The 18,369-nt window shown below is 44.0% G+C and overlaps 1 protein-coding gene across 1 annotated transcript in view; it reads left to right on the forward strand.

Annotated features, from left to right (window-relative positions):
• MEI1 (meiotic double-stranded break formation protein 1) overlaps positions 1-18,369 on the forward strand; it is a 51,457-nt gene that overhangs the window by 15,383 nt on the left and 17,705 nt on the right. The window contains exons 12-20 of the mRNA XM_036425474.2: positions 470-584; positions 3,230-3,321; positions 4,106-4,247; positions 6,588-6,699; positions 8,305-8,365; positions 10,290-10,387; positions 10,906-11,074; positions 11,450-11,597; positions 14,388-14,663. Of these exons, the coding sequence (XP_036281367.1) occupies positions 470-584; positions 3,230-3,321; positions 4,106-4,247; positions 6,588-6,699; positions 8,305-8,365; positions 10,290-10,387; positions 10,906-11,074; positions 11,450-11,597; positions 14,388-14,663 (1,213 nt within the window). The remainder of the gene's footprint in view (positions 1-469; positions 585-3,229; positions 3,322-4,105; positions 4,248-6,587; positions 6,700-8,304; positions 8,366-10,289; positions 10,388-10,905; positions 11,075-11,449; positions 11,598-14,387; positions 14,664-18,369) is intronic.

Below are 18,369 nucleotides of genomic sequence, written 5' to 3' on the forward strand. Positions count from 1 at the left end.
CTTCTTCCCCAAGAAGAGCTTATCACTTATCTGAGAACAATGACAGATGCATCTCTTGATGCACCTTCAGTTCTAGACAGTACTTCTTCCACCAGGAGTTCCTACTCAGTGAGAAAACCCACTGAATCCATAATGACAATAATAATAGTCATAACTGTCATTTATAAAGACTTAGTATCTATTGAGCATACTGCTAAGTGCTTGGCAAACATCATCTGATTTGATCTCAGAATAATTCTATGAGGAGAGTACTGTTAACTCTCATTTAATAGATAAGGAAACAGTATTAGAGAGAATGAGGAATGTGTACCAAGTCATGCATCTAACAAGTGCTGGAGCAAGACTTTTTATCAGAGTAGATCTTGGCCTGTGTTCTGGCCAACCACATTGCTCCCCATTGCCCTAGGGCCTGGGTGTCTTGGAGTACCCTGACCTATCCCCAAGCCTGCCTTTGTCTCTCTGGATGCAGGAAGGACCATCAGAGTGCTCTGCCTGTGCAGTATCGGGAACTGCGGTCCTTGCTTGAAGCCATGCTGAGCCGCTGTGCCGATTTCTCCCAGACCCCATTGAGCAGGAGGTCCCTGGTCAGTGAACTGCAGACTGGAGAGCATGCTATAATGTGTTTTTACTATAACTGCCTTTGTGTGCCATTGTACCTACAATGAGATGTTATGTTTTCCCCCAACTACAGAGCTACGAGGCTTAATAATTGCTATTCTTACAGATTATGAAACTAAAGTCATAAGGGTTAAATAATTTTCTATGAAGTTCAAAACTAGCCAAGTACCTAATTTTGGATAGCAAATCACAAGGTATCTGTACCCAAGCCTACTACACTCTCTGTCTTTTATATTATTCCAGCAGGTATGCTAAACATGCTCACAAAATTATTTAAGGCTGGATTTACTAGAATCTTAGAAAGAATTTGACTGATATGCAATGTATTGAATTGTTAGTTTTTAATGGCACATGGCCTTAAAATATCAGAAAAGATACTGTTAATATGAATACTAATTATGTCTTTCAAGATTAATTTTGGAAATCAAGGTCTTCACACCTAATGGGGTGCAGATTGTCATTGTTTTGAAGCAGCTAATGTGGGCATTACAACCAGTTAGGCCAGTGTCCACCAGCCTGTGACTGCTTTATGAACAAGAGCCAGTCCTATGGTTCACAGGCAAACAGATGCTTAAGGTTCCTCCGTTCCACCATTTTTTAACCTGTTAACCGGGGAGTTCCCTTTTTAATTACGCAACGTCCAACGGGCGCATACTCTTTCACTAGGACGTGTCAGTACGTCACGCCCAGTGGACGTAATTTTATATTATTATTATTTTTATTTATACTTAATTAAAATAAATGAAATATATATTTTTTCATTTATTTATATATAAAGCACAAAGGAAAATACAAAATTACAAACAAATAGAAAAGAATACATACAAAAAAATGGGAACATCGAATTACAAAATTATAAATTTTATAAACAATTATAGATTCCAAAAAATATATATCTTTTATTTCTATACACAATAAAAATATAAAAAAGTTAACAATTACAGAACAATAAACAAAAGCACACAAATAAAATAGAAATATTGAGTTTAAAAAATTGAAATATAGATGTAAAAATTCAAAACTCAACTTCCATGTGATATATTTTAAAACAATTGTTGATACATAGTGCTACCTTACAATCCGGACACCAGTATGTAGATTCTTTTCTAACACCTTTTTTGTAGCAAACTCGGCATTTCCTGCATTTAGTTTTTCCTATATCGCTTTTCATTTGTTCTGGAAAATGCCTTTCAACTAAGCGTGATGGTTTAGATGTAGAGCTGCTTGTTGATGTCTTTGGGTGGGTTTTCTTTTCTTTTCTTTTTTTTTTTTTTTTTTGGTGGGTTTTCACTATGGCGTTATCTACCAATTTCTCTACACACTCTATCAAAAAGTGTAATCGATCCAAATGACCTTTATCTTTTTTTTGTATATAATATATGCATTGAAGCAGCACATATCAATTAATCGTAGAAAAATTTTTTTATAAAATTTTTTTACCCTATTACTGGCAGCCCTGTAGGCCACCATAACTCCATCTCCCAAATCTACGCCGCCCATATTCTTGTTATAATCCAGGACAACATTCGGTTTTTCTTGCCTTCTTCCTCTCTTTTCAATCATTGTCTTTTCGACATTATGAATAGAACTGAGCATCAATATGTCTTTTTTATCCTTCCATTTTAAAACCATAAGTTTGTCTTTGATTCTTACATATGTTCATTTTTCTGCAACTTTTTTGTTTTTATTTCACTGGGGATTCCGAGTCTCTTTATCCTCATTGTTCCAACAATGTCTGTATTGCTTTGACACAAGAGTTCAGCCAAATGAATTGACGTATAGAAATTATCTAAGTAAATCCTATACCCTTTATTCAGTAAGTCATGTGTTAACTACAAAACAATTCTTGTTGATTGTTTTTCTTGTGGGTAGTTCGAACCATAATTTGTGTCCTTGCCTGTGTATAAAATTATATTTTGTACGTATCCAGATTGGCTTTCACTCAAAATAAACAACTTCATTCCAAATCTAGCTCTTTTTGTAGATATATATTGTTTCCAAGATAAATTCCCTTTCCGTAATAAAAGAGATTCATCTACACATATTTCTCGTTCACATACATAAAAACTTAAACTTTTCTGACAAATTAATTGATGATTGGATCAATTTTATATGTTTTTTTTATTATATAAAGCTTGGAGATATAAAAAATATAAGTAAATAATATATAATACGAAAATAGGTAGGTAAGTGTAAGTACGTACCCATCACTGCTCACCCAGAACACGTCCACCACTCTCAATAGCAAAATTATACTGATTCCCTCCGTGTCTTAAATTCATGTGGAGACATGTATGGATGACTAATACCTTTGTTGTTCGGAAATATACGTTTTGCCCGTTTCAACGCGTAACATATATTTCAAGGACGTATTCATACGTCCTACCCGTACCCGATATTGTTTACGTTTGACGTATTTATACGTCCCGCTCGGTTAACAGGTTAAAGGAGCAGTAAGATGGCTCGATTTGTGAGGATATAACACTAGAAAGTGTTGGGTGGATGAGAATGCCAGACTTCAGGTGAGAGGAGGGGGTCTGTAATCTCTGCGCACCGACTGGGACCCAGCGTAGGTACCTGACCCAGGTTCCCTGCTCTCCTTCTCCCTCAGGGCCATGCCTCTAGCAGAGATTTGGAGAAGGCCATCCTTCGAAGGGGAAAGTTTCTCCTGAGCACCCTGGAGGGATTTAGGAATGCCTGCAGGTGAGGGGCCTTCTATCATCTAAAATAGTATGGGGGATGGGCTTGGAAAGGTATAAAGGATGGAGTTCTTGATTTCTGATGCTTTGCTGCACAGTGAGAGGACTTTGGCTGGGTGTGGGTTGGGGATGCGTGCGGGTGTGAAGAGTGTGTGTGAAGGAGGTTTGAAGACATGTAGTTAGAGTGGGAGGTTTCTAGAAATTGCCTTCCGGTGAAGTTGGTGTTACTGTATAATGTTCTCTGTGTGTGTCCTATGTTTGTGTTCTGGTGAAGGTCGTGTCTTATTCAACTTTGTTCCTCTGCCCAAATTACCGAGCTAAATGCTTGTTGGATTAATTCAGTTCACATTCAAGGTGTTTTTAAAAAAATATCTACTGTGTCCCAGGCCTGGTGCTAGGTAGTGGAAGTAGAGAGACAAGGAGCTCATGGAGATTGTTTTGTCTACATGTGTGGAATTCGTTAGGTTGTCACAGATCCGAGGAAGGTGTTTTAGGTGGAGAGCAGCATAAGTAAAGGCAAAGAGATGTGAAACAGCAAACGGGGTGGTAGGCTCAGGCAAGTATCTGTACGAGGGTGGGAGAGTCATTTATTATGAGAGGGGGTGGGAGCACGAAGCTGGGGAGGTAGCCAAGGACCAGGCCCTCCCTCTGAGGCCTCTTGAATTTTCTCCAGATCTGCTGATAGGGATACTTCCTCTAGATCCTGAGCTCAGGCATTCCTAGGAGGAAGCTTCTAAGCTCTGTGTTACAGAGGTCGTAGGGGATATACTCACACAGAGATTTCTCAGGTTGGCTGTGGAATTCCAGAGCGAGCCTTCGGCCCAGGAGAATCCATTCACAGCTCCCAGCGCCGAGAAGGAAGACACCTTGGAGGCCTTCTCAGAATTTCTTCTCAGTGCCTGTGACTCCGTCTGTATCCCCATGGTGATGGTGGGTTCCCTGAGCCAGGGTCAGAATGAAGCTGGGGGAGGAGGAGAATGTGAGCATGAGCCTGGCCTAGAGATGCAAGGCAGTGACTACTCAGCTGGACCTCCTGAGGCAGCGATCGCCACTGGTGGTCCGCAGACCGTTGGTGGTCCGTGAGGCCCGAAAGGTTGGCGACCGCTGTTCTGAGGTTCTCAGTAAGGTTGTTTTGCAGCCACTTTTCCTTTGGTTTTAAAAACCAAGTGTAGTATTTCATTGTAAGACCAATAGATGCCTCTTGAGAAAAAGTAGAAAGCAGTAATAATAAAATAAATAGGTAGTGTTTATGGATGACAAATGCCTTGTATTCATTACCTAATTCGATCATCCCAATGACCCTGGCAGATGGGAGCTATAGTTTCCCCCAGTTTAAAAATGATATTGTCATATTCCTATGGTTATAAAGCAAGTGCATGCCGGTACTGAGGTTTGAACCCATGTGTCCTGCATAGTAAAGAGTAGTGGGGAATGTCTGTGATCCAGACCAAGGAACACAAATGTGTTCTGTGTAGTGAGAGATGGTCACTCCGGCGAGAGACCTGGTCTGGAAGAGCTTCATTTTGAGCTGACTTGAGCTGGAGATGGTGGGAAGATCTGGGTGCAGAGCTGTTGGCTGCCCAGCTGACATTGAGTGAATCCTGTCCTGTTTAAGGTTTGGACATCTGTGAGCCTTTGAAGAGTCCCTACTAGCCAGGATGGCCACCTGGGAACAGTAAGCAGCAGCAGGGAGGCATTCTCTGGTTTGGTTCTCCCCACTCCCCCCACTCCCCATTAATTTTTAGAGAGAGTGGAAGGGAGGGAGTGAGGGCGGGGGAGAGGGGGAGAGAAACATCAATGTGAGAGAGACACATCAAATTGGTTGTCTTGTGCTCATGCCCTGACCAGGGTTGGGGATCGAACCTGCAACCCAGGTACAGCCCTTGACTAGGAATCAAACCCAAGACCCTTGGTTGTGTGAGCTGATGCTCTAAACACTGAGCACATAGCCAGGGCCATCCTCTGGGTCTGACAGGATAGAACTGCTTTTCCTTGAAGAGGACCTGTGGGCCAGCGTGCCAGGGTCTTCAGATTGGTACCTGTCAGGTGCCAGGCGTTGTAGCCCTGGTTGGCACACACAAACATAACACTTGGGCAGTTCACATTGATGTCCTCATCTGCTCTACCTTCCTCTTAGAGTTATAAAATGTTAGAGCTAGATCTAGATCTAGACCATAGAATTTTATTCTTGCTTTCTACTTTTCTGTATTTCACACTTTGTGTAGTTTCTATTTAAAAAAAAAAAAAAACTTGGTTAAAAACCAAAGGAACAGTATCTTAAGAGTCATGTCTCTGAGGTCCCAGATCTTCTTTACAGATAGGGAACTGAGACACTGAGAAGGAAGGGAGGGGCAGGAGGAGGGGAATGCCCCAAGGACACATAGTGATCTAGTACAGAGCTTGAACTAGAACCCAACTTTCTCTACTCTTGTTTTAAAAATATATTTTTTTATTGATTTCAGAGAGGAAGAGAGGAGGGAAACATCAATGATAAGAGAGAATCATTGATTGGCTGCCTCCTGCATGCCCCATAATGGGGATCGAGCCCATAGCCTGGGTTTGTGCCCTGATTAGGAATTGAACCGTGACCTCCTGGTTCAATCATGGAGCCACACCAGCTGGGCCATGTTTTTCTACTCTTAATTCAGAGCTCTGTCTACTACATCAGGCTGCCTCATGACTCTGTTCAAAGATCACATAAAAAATAAATGTGCCCTAGCTAGTTTGGCTTGGTGGATAGAGCGATGGCCTGTGGACTGAAAGGTCCCAGGTTCGATTCCAGTCAAGGACACATGCCCAGGTTGCGGGCTTGATCCCCAGTGGGGGGCGTGCAGGAGGCAGCTAATCAATGATTCTCTCTCATCGTTGATGTTTCTATGTCTCCCTCTCCCTTCCTCTCTGAAATCAATCAAAAATTTTTTTTAAATGAAGGCAGTTTGTAAACTGTATTATTATTACTATGGCTATAGTAATAGAAAATGGGTGTCTCTCTGCATTGTCATTTAGAAAGTACCTCTCACATATCAGATCTCATTTGTTTCTGGGTAGTAGGACTTGTTACTCCTGTTTTACCCTTTTTGATACAGAGGCCCAGAGAGGAACAGTGCCTTACGCTATTAAGTGATGGATGATAAGCTTGTGATTTCAGGTTTCCTTCCACTGAAAGGGTTTAGTCCACTGTTTCAGATTTGAAGCCCATTTTGCTAATGATTTTTCTTCTTCGGAGGCTCATCCCTGGTGGGCTGTGTTCTCCCTCCTGGTTCTTCTCAGAGGCACCTGGAGCAGGTCACTCATCCAGCCTTGATGGAAGTTTTCCTCTCAATTCTACACAGCCTCTTTGTCATCGTCCCCCACATGAAGGACAAGTTCTCCAAGAAGCTCGGTAGGGAGAAAGCAAGTGTGGATGTTGGGAGGGAGGCAGGCACCTCAGGCAGCTGCTCAGATGCTCCAGAGCGTGACCTGTGGATGGGAAGTTCATGTATTTTTTCAGAATCAAATCCACTCTGCCAGTGGGGATATCGTTTAGGAAGCAAAGCCCTTAGAAGCAGTTCTCAAGTTTATTGGTACTTCGCTCAGCGTGTCCAGGAGGCTCCAGTTCAAAGCCCTCAACACACCTCTTCCCATATCACTGCCATACTCCATATTCCCTGAGACCTCACCGTATGTTCAGCATCTCTTACGCCTGAGCACCCCCGGTCTGAATGCCTGAAGTACCCCCGGTCTGTCGTTGTGAGAAACTTCCCCAAGTGCTTTCAGATGCCTTTAGGGGAGGGGCAGCTCTGTGGGAAAGCTGCTGTCTAGCTCTACACTGAAGTGCCTTCCTGAAATGGAATCCAAGTGGCTCCTGATGCCAGCCTTCTCCAGGCCTTCTTGCATCTGTTTATTTTAGTCTCTTAGTCATTTTTGGTGTTGTTAACCTTCTCCCGAGGATGTTTTTCCCATTGATTTTTAGAGAGAGTGAAGGGAGGAAGAGAGAGAGAGAGAGAGAGAGAGAGAGAGGAGAGAGATGAGAGATATATCAATCTTTTACCCCCTGCACAATTAATTCTAGGAGAGGGTGGGAGGCTGTGTGGATGAGAGAGAAAAGCAGGACCTTTGTTGTTAGCACATGTGGGTTGGGATTCTTACTTCATCCCTTACTTGTTTACTGACATTGGGCAAACCAGTTTTCTTATCTCCAATGTCCTCAGTTAGAACATGGTGATGATCATAAGAAGTAAGTGAGGTAACATGTTGATTTCCTGAATAACTGTACCCCTTAGTCATTGTGACAGCCAGCACACACTTCTGTCCTTCCTTTCATCCACTCTTCTTGCCTACCATACTTCAAGAGCCAAGAGGATCCAGTTGTGGTGTGCTAGAGGAGTAGAGCTTCAGATGTGCTAATCTCTGGGGGGCAGTGGTGGGGAGCAAGAGATGTAGAGAAAGGCTGTGTATGGGGAGGTATATGCAGCATGAAGCCAGCTAGAACAGGCTCAGGGGCCCAACCTGCAGGAGAGAAGAGGGAAGCTGCCAGCAGGAGTTGGGCAGAGTCCTGGAGAAGGGGGGGTAGAGAAACTTTGGGTCCCTAAGAGACCGGGCCAGCAGGAGCCCTTCAAGCAGAACCTTGGGGAGTCATGGGTTAAACTGCTATTCCATAAAGTTGCTGTGAAACTCAGCAGGATGAAGTGCTTGCCATATGCTTTAGCCCCAGGACAGAACACAGATTCTCCCCAGCACTGGAGTGGTGCAGTGGGAGCTCTTGATGTTCTTGTTTAGAATCCTGCTTTTATCTCTGTTTCACAAACACCTATGAGGTATAGATGTTGAATCAGAGGAGGTAAATAAGTGCTCCAGAGTCATAGGCCTAAACAGGGATGGAAGGTCATTTGAGCCCTGCTCTGCATGACTTTAACACTAGTTCTCCTCGGTGCCCCCCCCTCAAACTTGGGAATCTCTAATGCATCTGGTTTAAACAGCTTTCTGCTTTCCTCCCACTTTCCCCAAGCTGCCTCATCCTTCATCCGACTGACCCTGGAACTGAAGGCCAGGTTCTGCAGTGGCCTGAGGTATGTATGGCCCCAGGCAAAATTAATGGTCAGGGAGCCAGTGTCCTTGACTGGACACGTGGAAACTTCTGACTGGTGTGGTTTAGTCATAGGACTTGTCGGGGGATTGACGCAGGATCAGAATTACTCAGTAACTAGTCATATGAGCTAGACTTGCTTGTATTTAATCTGGTTCTGGTAAGGTCCTCCATCCATGTGATAACTGGATGGGCACCTATCACATGAAAACTGGAAGGGTTCTTAGCGACCATTTGTGTAACCCCTCGTTTTATAAATGGAGAAGCAGAGGCCCTCCGAGGGTAAGCGATGCAGTGAGCACCAAGAAAGAGTCATGTTCTAGTTGCCACCAGCCCAGCAATTCCAGAGGAGAAACTCTCTTATTCAAAATAGTCTGTCTTCTTAGGTTCCTGTTTTGTTTTTTGTTTAATTGATTTTTAGAAGAGGAGGGGAGAAAGAGAGAAATACAATACAATATGAGAGAAGCATTGATCTGTTGCCTCTGGCACATGCCCTGACGGGATTGAACTCACAATCCTGGCATGTGCCACGACTGGAATTGAACCTGCCACCTTTTTGTGTACTGGACAACGCTCCAGCCACTGAGCCACATCAGCCATGGCTAGAGCAGCCCTGTTTACCTTCCCATTTATGATTTGTCACCTGTCTCTGCATGTACTTGGCAGGTCCCATTTGTTACTGTCTACAGTGCAGTCACCACCTCTCCTTTCATGCCTGGGAATAGAACACCCTGTATTCAGGAAAAAATATGGGGATCCATCTGGATTCAAAGTCATTGTTTTGGATGTTTTGTAGTTCTTCTTGAGTACTCATTTGGGGTTAACAGCTTCCTTTTTTTCTAGTATTCCTCAGCCCTTTCCTGACCCAGGAACACATTTTTGTTTGTATGTTTTGTGAAACTTGGACTTAGCAGCCTCCTTGATTTATTTTTTTCGGCAAATTTTTAGTTAATAACTGTGTGGACCAAGTGCCTAACTTGCAGCTCTGGACAGCAGGTTCCATATTTACTTTTTTTAAAAATTGTCACCCCCAAGTACATAACATGCTTAGAGTAAGGGAGGGAGAGAGGGAGAGAAAGAGAGAGAGAGAGAGTTATTATCTTCCATAGTCCCTGATTGGGGATCAAATTCGCAACCTAAATATGTGCCCTGCCCAGGAATGGAACTGACAACCTTTTGGCGCATAGGACTACACTCAATCAACTGTGCTACACTACCCAGGCTCCATATATATATGTGTGTGTGTGTGGGTCTGTGTATGTATATATATATATATATTTTTTTTTTTTTTAATTTAAAAAATATATTTTATTGATTTTTACAGAGAGGAAGGGAGAGAGACAGAGAACTAGAAACATCGATGAGAGAGAAACATCGACCAGCTGCCTCTTGCACACCCCCTACTGGGGATGTGCCCGCAACTAACGTACATGCCCCTGACCAGAATCAAACCCAGGACCTTTCAGTCCGCAGACTGACGCTCTACTACTGAGCCAAACTGGTTTCGGCCATATATATTTTTTAATCCTCACCCAAGAATATTTTCCCATTGACTTTTAGAGAGAGTGGACGAGAGAAGGAAAGAGAGAGAAAGATCCATGTGAGAGAAACACATGGATTGGTTGCCTCCTGCACGCGCCCAACCAGGGTCTGGGTCAGGGAGGAGCTGCAACCGAGGAATGCACCCGTGACTGGAGTTGAACCTGGGACCCTTTGGTCCACAGGCTGATGCTCTATCCACTGAGCCAAACTGGCTAGGACCATATTTACTTTCTTACAGCCACCTTCAGACCTCCACTACCTCCTCACTGGGCTCTGGCACAAAGCAGTGGCACCCCAATAATGTAGGGATAATGCTGTCCCAGCCAACGTAGCAATGTCTTCTCTCTTTGTGTTCTCCCCCTAAGTCACTCAGCCCTAAACCAGGTGTGTTCCAGTTTCCTCTACTACTTGTGCATCAACCTCCTCTCAGCTCCAGAGAATACAGGGCCACCTTCCCAAGAAGGTAAGATGCTGCTAGCTGACTGACTGCTATGAGGTCTGTGGTGGTCTTTTAGAGTCTTTTGTTGCTGTTGTTAATCCTCACCCAATATTTTTTAGAGAGACTGGAAGGGAGGGAGGGAAGAGAGAGGAGGGAAGCGGGGAGAGAGAGAGAGAGAGAGAGAGAGAGAGAGAGAGGGAGAGAGAAATGATCACATGTCCTGCAGTTATTTGTCTCATCTGTTTTCCCCACCAGCTGCCTGGAGGTACTGGAGATAGGGCCTGTGTCTCACAGCCTGGCCTAGAGTAGCCACTCAGTGAACATCTGTCAAATGAATGAATGAAGGAATGTATCCATGTAACCTTTCGTCTCTCCTGGTTGGCTGAAAGCTGCATAAAGGAAGAGAGAATTCTGATTTGCCTTTATCCTGCATGTACCCTTCTACCTTGGGCAGTACTCTTCGTGTAGCAGATACTTAGGTGCTCATCACCTACTCTCATGTGTTCTCTGAGTGGCTTTCTTCCAGCTTTTTTTCTCCCCAGAACTCGCTGCAGCGTCTGAGGTCCTGCAGCACGGGCTGCCCCAGATAAGCAGCAGGAGCCGCGAAAGCCTCGCCCTCCTTTCGGATTGCCAGTATGTGGAGGGAGCTGCTCGCCAGAGGCAGTTCTGCCTCCTGCTCCTCTTCTACCTGGCCTACGTCCACGAAGACAGGTCTGCCTCCCCCAGGAACGAGCCCATTAAACACACAGTGCTTAGTGACAAGTGCCAGAGGAAGGGGGTGGACTGGCTGCCAGAGCGGGACCTCCCGACTTCCAGAAGCAGCATCCTTCTTTTTAACAATGTCCGTTCAGCTGGCTCTGTCGCCGTCTGGTGTGAGTGAGGAGTCTCTGGTCCCTAACAGCCTTGCACAAAGCACAGAACCATGCCTTGTGAGTGTGATAATGCTCTTAAGTATACATGGCACGCTCTTTGTGCAAGGTGTCATTAGGCTGTGGACGTGCTGGGCAGAATGACAGTGGCTAAGGGGGATGTGGCAGGGCTGGACAGCTACCTCTGCCTCTCTCACTCGGGCTCTTTGGTTGACAGGTTTGTCTCAAAGGCAGACTTATCTGTGGCTGTGCAGAGCTTCCTCCTGTCTCTGCAGGCCCAGGGCGCGTGCCCTCCCCTTGTGGTTCTCAGGGCATCCATCTATCTGCTTGCAGTCTGCCAGGACAAAGACGATGCACTAGATGAGGTATGGGCCACGCTCCCGGCACTCCTCCTCCGGCACCTCTGTACGTGTGGCTCCTTGGGAGGCTCTGATGTTGTGTGTACAGAGAAGAGAGAGAGAGAGTTGGGGTAGGGAGAGGGGGAGGGTGCTGAAGTGCTCATTCTCTACCCTCAGGGAGCCCTGGTTTGCCAGGAGAGACAAAGCATTTCCTATAAGGCAGGCAGCAACAGCAGTGAGTGCCCTCCTGGAGCCTGAAGGGCTGGCCAGGAGCTCCGACAGCACATGGGAGATGGTTGCATTAGGAGAGGCTTCCTGGAGGAGACAGGCGAAGGGAGAATTTTCAGGCTGAGCGTAGAACAAGATTTAAGATACAGAACTGGGAAGTTGCCCAGTCTATACACTAGAGTAAGGGAGACTAGTTTAGTGTGCCTTTGCTAAGACACAGGAGACAGTGGAGAGAAGCTGGACTTATATCTTTAATGACATGCTTGAAAATGAAATGAAGAAATCAGTCCCATTTACAATAGCATCAATAAATGATATACATAGGAAAAATACTTACCACAAGGACTTGTACACTGAAAACTACAAAACATCATTGACATATGATGATAAGAGATTTGAGTTGGGCAGTGGGCCCACAGTGCAATTTACAGATCTTGTAGCAAAGAAGCCCACACCTGAAATCTATATGTTCACGTTGACCAATGTCACCCCAATAAATTTAACAAAAAAGTCATTGAAATAAATTAAAGGAGACCTAAATAAATAGACATTCTTCTGTGTTCATGAATCAGAAGACTTCATAGCCAATTATAAGATAACTAACTTCTATGGATACAATATACAACACAATGACTATAGCTAGAATAATACTACTTTGTATATTTAAAAGTTGATAAGAGATTAAATCTGAAAAGCTCTCATCACAAGAAAAACATTTTGTAAGTATATGAGCTGGTGAATATTAACTAAACTTATAATAATAATTTCACAATGTATACATTTATCAAATCCTTATATTTAATATAATAAATTTATACAATGTTATATGTCAATTATATCTCAACAAAACTGGAAAGAAAAGGAGACTTAATAGTGTTCAGATGGCAGTACTCCCCAAATTGATCTATAGATTCAATACAATTCCGATCAAAATTTCAATTGCCTTTTTTTCAGAGGACTCACACATTTACTTATTTATTTATTTATTTATTTTTAAAATACTTATCTTTTATTGATTTCAGAGAGGAAGAGAGAGGGAGAGAGAGAGAGATACATCAATGATGAGAGAGAATTATTGATCAGATGCCTCCTGCACACCCCATACTGGGATTTGAGCCCACAACGTGGGCATGTGCCCTTGACCAGAATTGGACTTGGGACCCTTCAGTTTGTGGGCTGACTCTGTAACCACTGAGCCAAACTAGCTAGGGCTGGAGTACTCACACTTTAAAAATCTGTTTTGATTGATGTTTGAGAGAAAGGGAGGAAAGGAGAGAGAGGAAGAGAGGAAAGTAATTTTTGTTGTTCCATCTCTTCATGCATACCCCGCTGTTTCCTGCGCGCACCCTGACGGGTGATTGAAGCTGCAACCTTGGCGGCTTTGGCCAATAGGGATGACACTCCATTCAACTGAGCCACCTGGCCAGGCAGGACACCCATTTTTATTTTTTATTTTAAAGCTACAGTAATCAAGGTAGTGTGGTTTTGGCATTAGAATAGATATCTGGATCAATGGAATAGAAACAAGACTCCAAAAATAAACCCATAAATAAAAGTACAAAAAATTAAAACAAAAACAAGCCCATATATTTACGGTCAGTTGATTTTTTTTTTTATAAGGATGCCAAGACAATTCAATAAGCAAAGAATAGTCTTTTAAACAAAATAGTGCTGCAACCACTGGATGTCCACATGCGAAAAATGAAGTTGGCCCCTAGCTGGTTTGGCTCAGCGGAGAGAGCATCGGACTGTGGACTCGGGTTCGATTCCAGTCAAGGGCACATGCTCGGGTTGCAGGTTTGATCCCCAGTAGGGAACGTGCAGGAGGCAGATAATCAATGATTCTATCTCATTTTTGATGCTTCTATTTCTTTCTCCCTCTCTCTGCCTCCCTGAAATCAATAAAAATACATTTTAAAAATAACCCATACCTCATACTATACATAAAAATTAACTAAAAAATGGATCAAAGGGCTAAATGAAAGGGCCACAAATATAAACTATAAAACTCTTAAAATATCATATTAAGGAATATGAACCTTGTTAGATGTGCAATCGGAAGAGAGCATGTTGAGAGTTAACAAATGATTCCACACATCTTTTGCTGCGTCTGTGCCATGCCCTATACCAGGTGTTCATAGATTAACCTGCCACAGTCACTGCTCTCAAGCAGCTCAAGTCTAGTGTGAGAGGTAGACACATATACTGACAGTTACAACACACTGTGGTAAGTATATTTATAGAGCCGTATTAACATAGTGCAGTTCTTTCCTGTGGGAGGTTGCCCTGTGTTTTATAGGCTATTTAGTGGTATCCCTGCTCTCGCCCACTAGATGTCAGCAGCACTCCCCCTATCAAAACCATCAAAAAATGCCTAAACATATCTGTCCCTTGGGGAGCAAAATCAGCTCCAAGAACCACTGTCATAGGTAAGCACAGCGGAGTTTCTTCTCCCAGGAGTGAGTCAGTGAAGTGTCCTAGAGCACTGAGATGCCAGTACATTTTCCCCAGTCACGCCTCGGCTATATTTGTGAGGGTCTCTGAGTCTTCTGTAAAATGTATTCAGCCTATTTCTTCCCTTGCTTACAGGCTGTGGTCACTGCCATCAGGAAGTTTCTAGAGGGCATCACGGACTTGCACCTCGTCTACACCCACCACCCCCTCCTGCTCAGGTTCTTCCTGTTGTATCCAGAGCTGATGAGTAGGTTTGGGCATCGTGTCCTGGAACTTTGGTTCTCCTGGGAAGAGAGCAGCTACGAGGAACTGGACGATGTCCCCTCTGCTGGGCAGCCCACCCTTCCTGCCAGCTTAGCGGCCTTGTTCCACATACTCAGAAGCAGCCCCAGCATCCTGCTTATTTTGCTAGTAGGTGACCATGCTCATTTCTACATTCAGAGATTGTGGTCTCTCTCTCTCTCTCTCTCAGCTGGTTTACTGAGGTCAGGAGGTACCAGCAACTGCTTCTGCCCACCTCTGGATTAATACTGTTCCCATGTGAGTAGGAAGTCCTTTGGCTGGCAGGTGCCTGGTTCCTGTGTCTGTACCCTGTCCTAAGTCTGATGGCAGTCTGCTCACTGAGAGATATGTACCCCTCAGCCCCATTCCCTCTCACCTCCCTGTCTTCTCTAAAGCAGATTCTGTTAGGAAGGGCTTCATATCAGAGGAGACCCCTGGGCCATGGAGATGGAAATGTCTGATTGCAGGGGGACTGTGCTTTTTTCTGCCATGACTAAACATGATAAACGGTACACGTGCAACACACTTCCCTGAGTGTACCCAGGAGAGTCAGAAAACCCAGTGCTTTTTTATGAAGTAAGAAATCCCTGTAATTCCTGTCAGGTATAGCAGATAAGTAGGTTGCCTGTTGTCTGCAGTTTGTAAAACACTGACTTTACCTTCACCTTTTTTCTTTCATTCAAGAAAGCACATTGAAAACAAATTAATGAGAGTGATAAAGAGATAACTGTTATAATTTACATATTTAAAATTTATTTGTATGTCCTCGCCAGTATGCGAAGTGGTTAGAGCATTGGCCTGAGCACCAAAGAGTCATGGGTTTGATTCGCATTTAAAGGTGAATACCTGGTTTGCAGGCTTGATCCCCCGGTCCCAGTCAGAGCACATGCGGGAGGCAACCAATTAATGTGTCTCTCTTACATTGATGTTTCTCTACCCATCCCCTCCCCTCTCCTTCCCTCCCCCGCCGCCTCCTTTTTCCTTTCTTCCCTCTCCCCTCCACTCTTTAAAAATCAGTGGAGACTGTCTGGTGTTGCTCAGTAGTTGAGCATCAACCCAGGAACCAAGAGGCCACTGGTTCGATTCCTGGTCAGGGTATTTGCCCAGGTTGCAGGCTCCATCTCCTATTGGGGGCATGCAGGAGGCAGCTGATTGATGATGTTTCTCTTTCTTTTTTTTTTAATGTATTTTATTGATATTTTACAGAGAGGAAGGGAGAGAGACAGACAGCTAGGAACGTCGATGAGAGAGAAGCATCGACCAGCTGCCTCCTGCACACCCCCCACTGGGGATATGCCCGAAACCAAGATACATGCCCTTGACCGGAATCGAACCTGGGACTCTTCAGTCCCCAAGCCGACGCTCTATCCATTGAGCCAAACCGGTTTTGGCGATGTTTCTCTTTCATCAGTGTTTTTAATCTCTCTATCCCACTCCCTTTGTCTCGAAAAAAAAAAAAAAATCCACTCAGTAAACACATTTAAAAATCAAGGGAAAGAATATCCTCGGGTAAGGATTAACAAAAATAAAAATCAAATAAATTATTTGATACTTTGTATTTAGTGAGCAATTACTAGCGACAGGTCCTAAACTGGCGGCAGCACACCAGCAGAGAAGACACTTGGTTTAGAGCTACTGCCTTCAGTGCTAGTTCACCTGCATGGCGCCTCCTTAGTCCAGGAAGAGTGCACAGCCTATCAGAGACAATGAGATGCCTTTGATGTTCTTGTCAACAGCAAACACCATTCCCTGACTTTATTGAGTGATGTGGTGCAAATAAGACATGAATGTTATATATCACACATCCTTAGCGATCTCTGTCAGCATTTACCCGGGGCACATACTTCCCGCTCAGACTTTCATCTTGTGAAGTCGCACATGTGTTGGCTTGGTAAGAACCACATTCACGCTTTGGTTTTCTCAGAGAGAGAAGACCGGAGAAGGAATGGGTTAAAAATAAAGCATTTAGTGCATAGTGGGGGGAAGGCAAGATGGGACACCAGGAGAGTAGCAATGAACAGAGCTAAGATACTGGATTTTCTTCATTAGATGAAGTGTTCTTCACGCATAGTAGGTACTTTATTTGCTGACCCATTGAATTTGGGTTTTGGACAGATCCAAGTCTCTCAAAAAAGGGGATGGCTGGAGAATTTGCATCTCCTGAGAGACATACTAATGATGGCATCTCTCTCTCTCTCTCTCTCTCTCTCTCTCTTTTCTTTTCTTTTAAAAGGATGAAGAAATAGTTTGAGAGAGATTTGCTCAAGGTCACAGGAGTTGACATTAAAACCCAGATTTGAACTCTGTGTCCAATATTCTTTTCAGTGAACTGAGCTAACTCAGAACAAGAGAGAAATCAATCTTGATTAATGTCTGTCCCATCTAATGGAAGAGCTGTTTGTTTGAGTACTGCGAATTGTTAACCTAAAAATAAAAGGCCAGGGTGAAAGGCAATAAGAATGTATTAAGATCCTATCAGGAAGCACTGCTTCAGGCAGAAGCCCAAAGAGTGCTCCAATTAGGAAGTGAAGGCCAATTAGTGAGAAAGGGAAGGGGAACAATTACTTGACTAGAAGGAAGGAATTTTTATGGGTGTTAATAAGCTAAGAGAGGATTTTTCTAAAGGTGTAAATAAGCTAACATGGCTGAGCTGATTCTAAAGAATGCCTTTAATTTTCAGTTCTAGTCTTACGGTCTGCTTTCCTGTCATCTTTGCAAACTTGGTTGGAATACAGTGTTGCTTTAGGCTCAGTGCAAAGGCTGTTTGTCCTGTTTTAACGTCCCAAGGGTTCAAGGAGTAAGATGTGCAAGGCAGTTCTGGGATGGCAGCTCCCACTCGTTTTTTTTGTTGTTGTTAATCCTCGCCTGAGGATAGATTTCCGCTGTTTTTTAGAGAGCATGGAAGGGAGGGGGAGAGACTCAGAGAGAGAGAAACATCGATGTGAGAGACACATTACTGGTTGTCTCCTGACCAGGACTGGCTGGGGGACTGAGTCAGCAACTGAGGTACTTGCCCTTGCCTGGAATCAACCAGGACCCTTCAGTCCTTGGGCCAACGCTCTTTCCACTCCATTTTAAATGGCTTTGTTTACATTATTTTCCCACAGGCTGATGGGGGAATCAGAGGCAACAAACCACTAACAACTGTACTAACAGTGTGACAATAAAGGTAGGCGAGTACTTGGGTGGCAGGAAGGGCACAAAGGTGACATAAACGCTGGTCTTCAAAGAATGTGACAAGTGAAAGGGTTGCCAGGCCAGTACAGCAACATGGAAGTGTTTATTGTAATTCAGGGACAGTGAGAAGTTGGGGTGGTTCTTGAGCTTGTAGGCTGCATCACAGGGAATGAGGTGGGAGCAGGTTTTTAGAGGCCTTGAATTCAGTCATTCACTTTCTCATTTATCATACTATCATATTATCATTTATAATATCTGTTTGGTATGTACTAGGCACGAGGCATTCGGATACAAAGATAATTCAGTTACGATTGCTCAGTCCTTGCCCTCGTCCATCACAAATGCTTGTTTCATCTCTGTCACTTTGTATAGACTTATAAAGATGAAGGCTTCTCTGAGCTTCGGTTTTCTCAATGTGTAAAATGGAGATAACGGGAGGATAATGAAAGGACACATAGGAACACTCTTGGCATGCTGCACACAGTCCCCTGGGCTGTGGGAGTGGCTGGAGAGCCTAAGACCCTCTAGGCTTAGTTCTGGTTGCTCTAGGTTCCTTCCACCTGGATCCAGACTGAGCCACCGAATGAGAAGGCTAAAAAGGGCTAATTCCAATGTAACCCTGATATTTGGGGCTAGTGATCTGAATTCATCCCAGCAA

This window comes from Pipistrellus kuhlii, unplaced genomic scaffold (assembly GCF_014108245.1).
Source record: "Pipistrellus kuhlii isolate mPipKuh1 unplaced genomic scaffold, mPipKuh1.p scaffold_m20_p_81, whole genome shotgun sequence".
In the NCBI taxonomy this organism is placed as follows: domain Eukaryota; kingdom Metazoa; phylum Chordata; class Mammalia; order Chiroptera; family Vespertilionidae; genus Pipistrellus; species Pipistrellus kuhlii.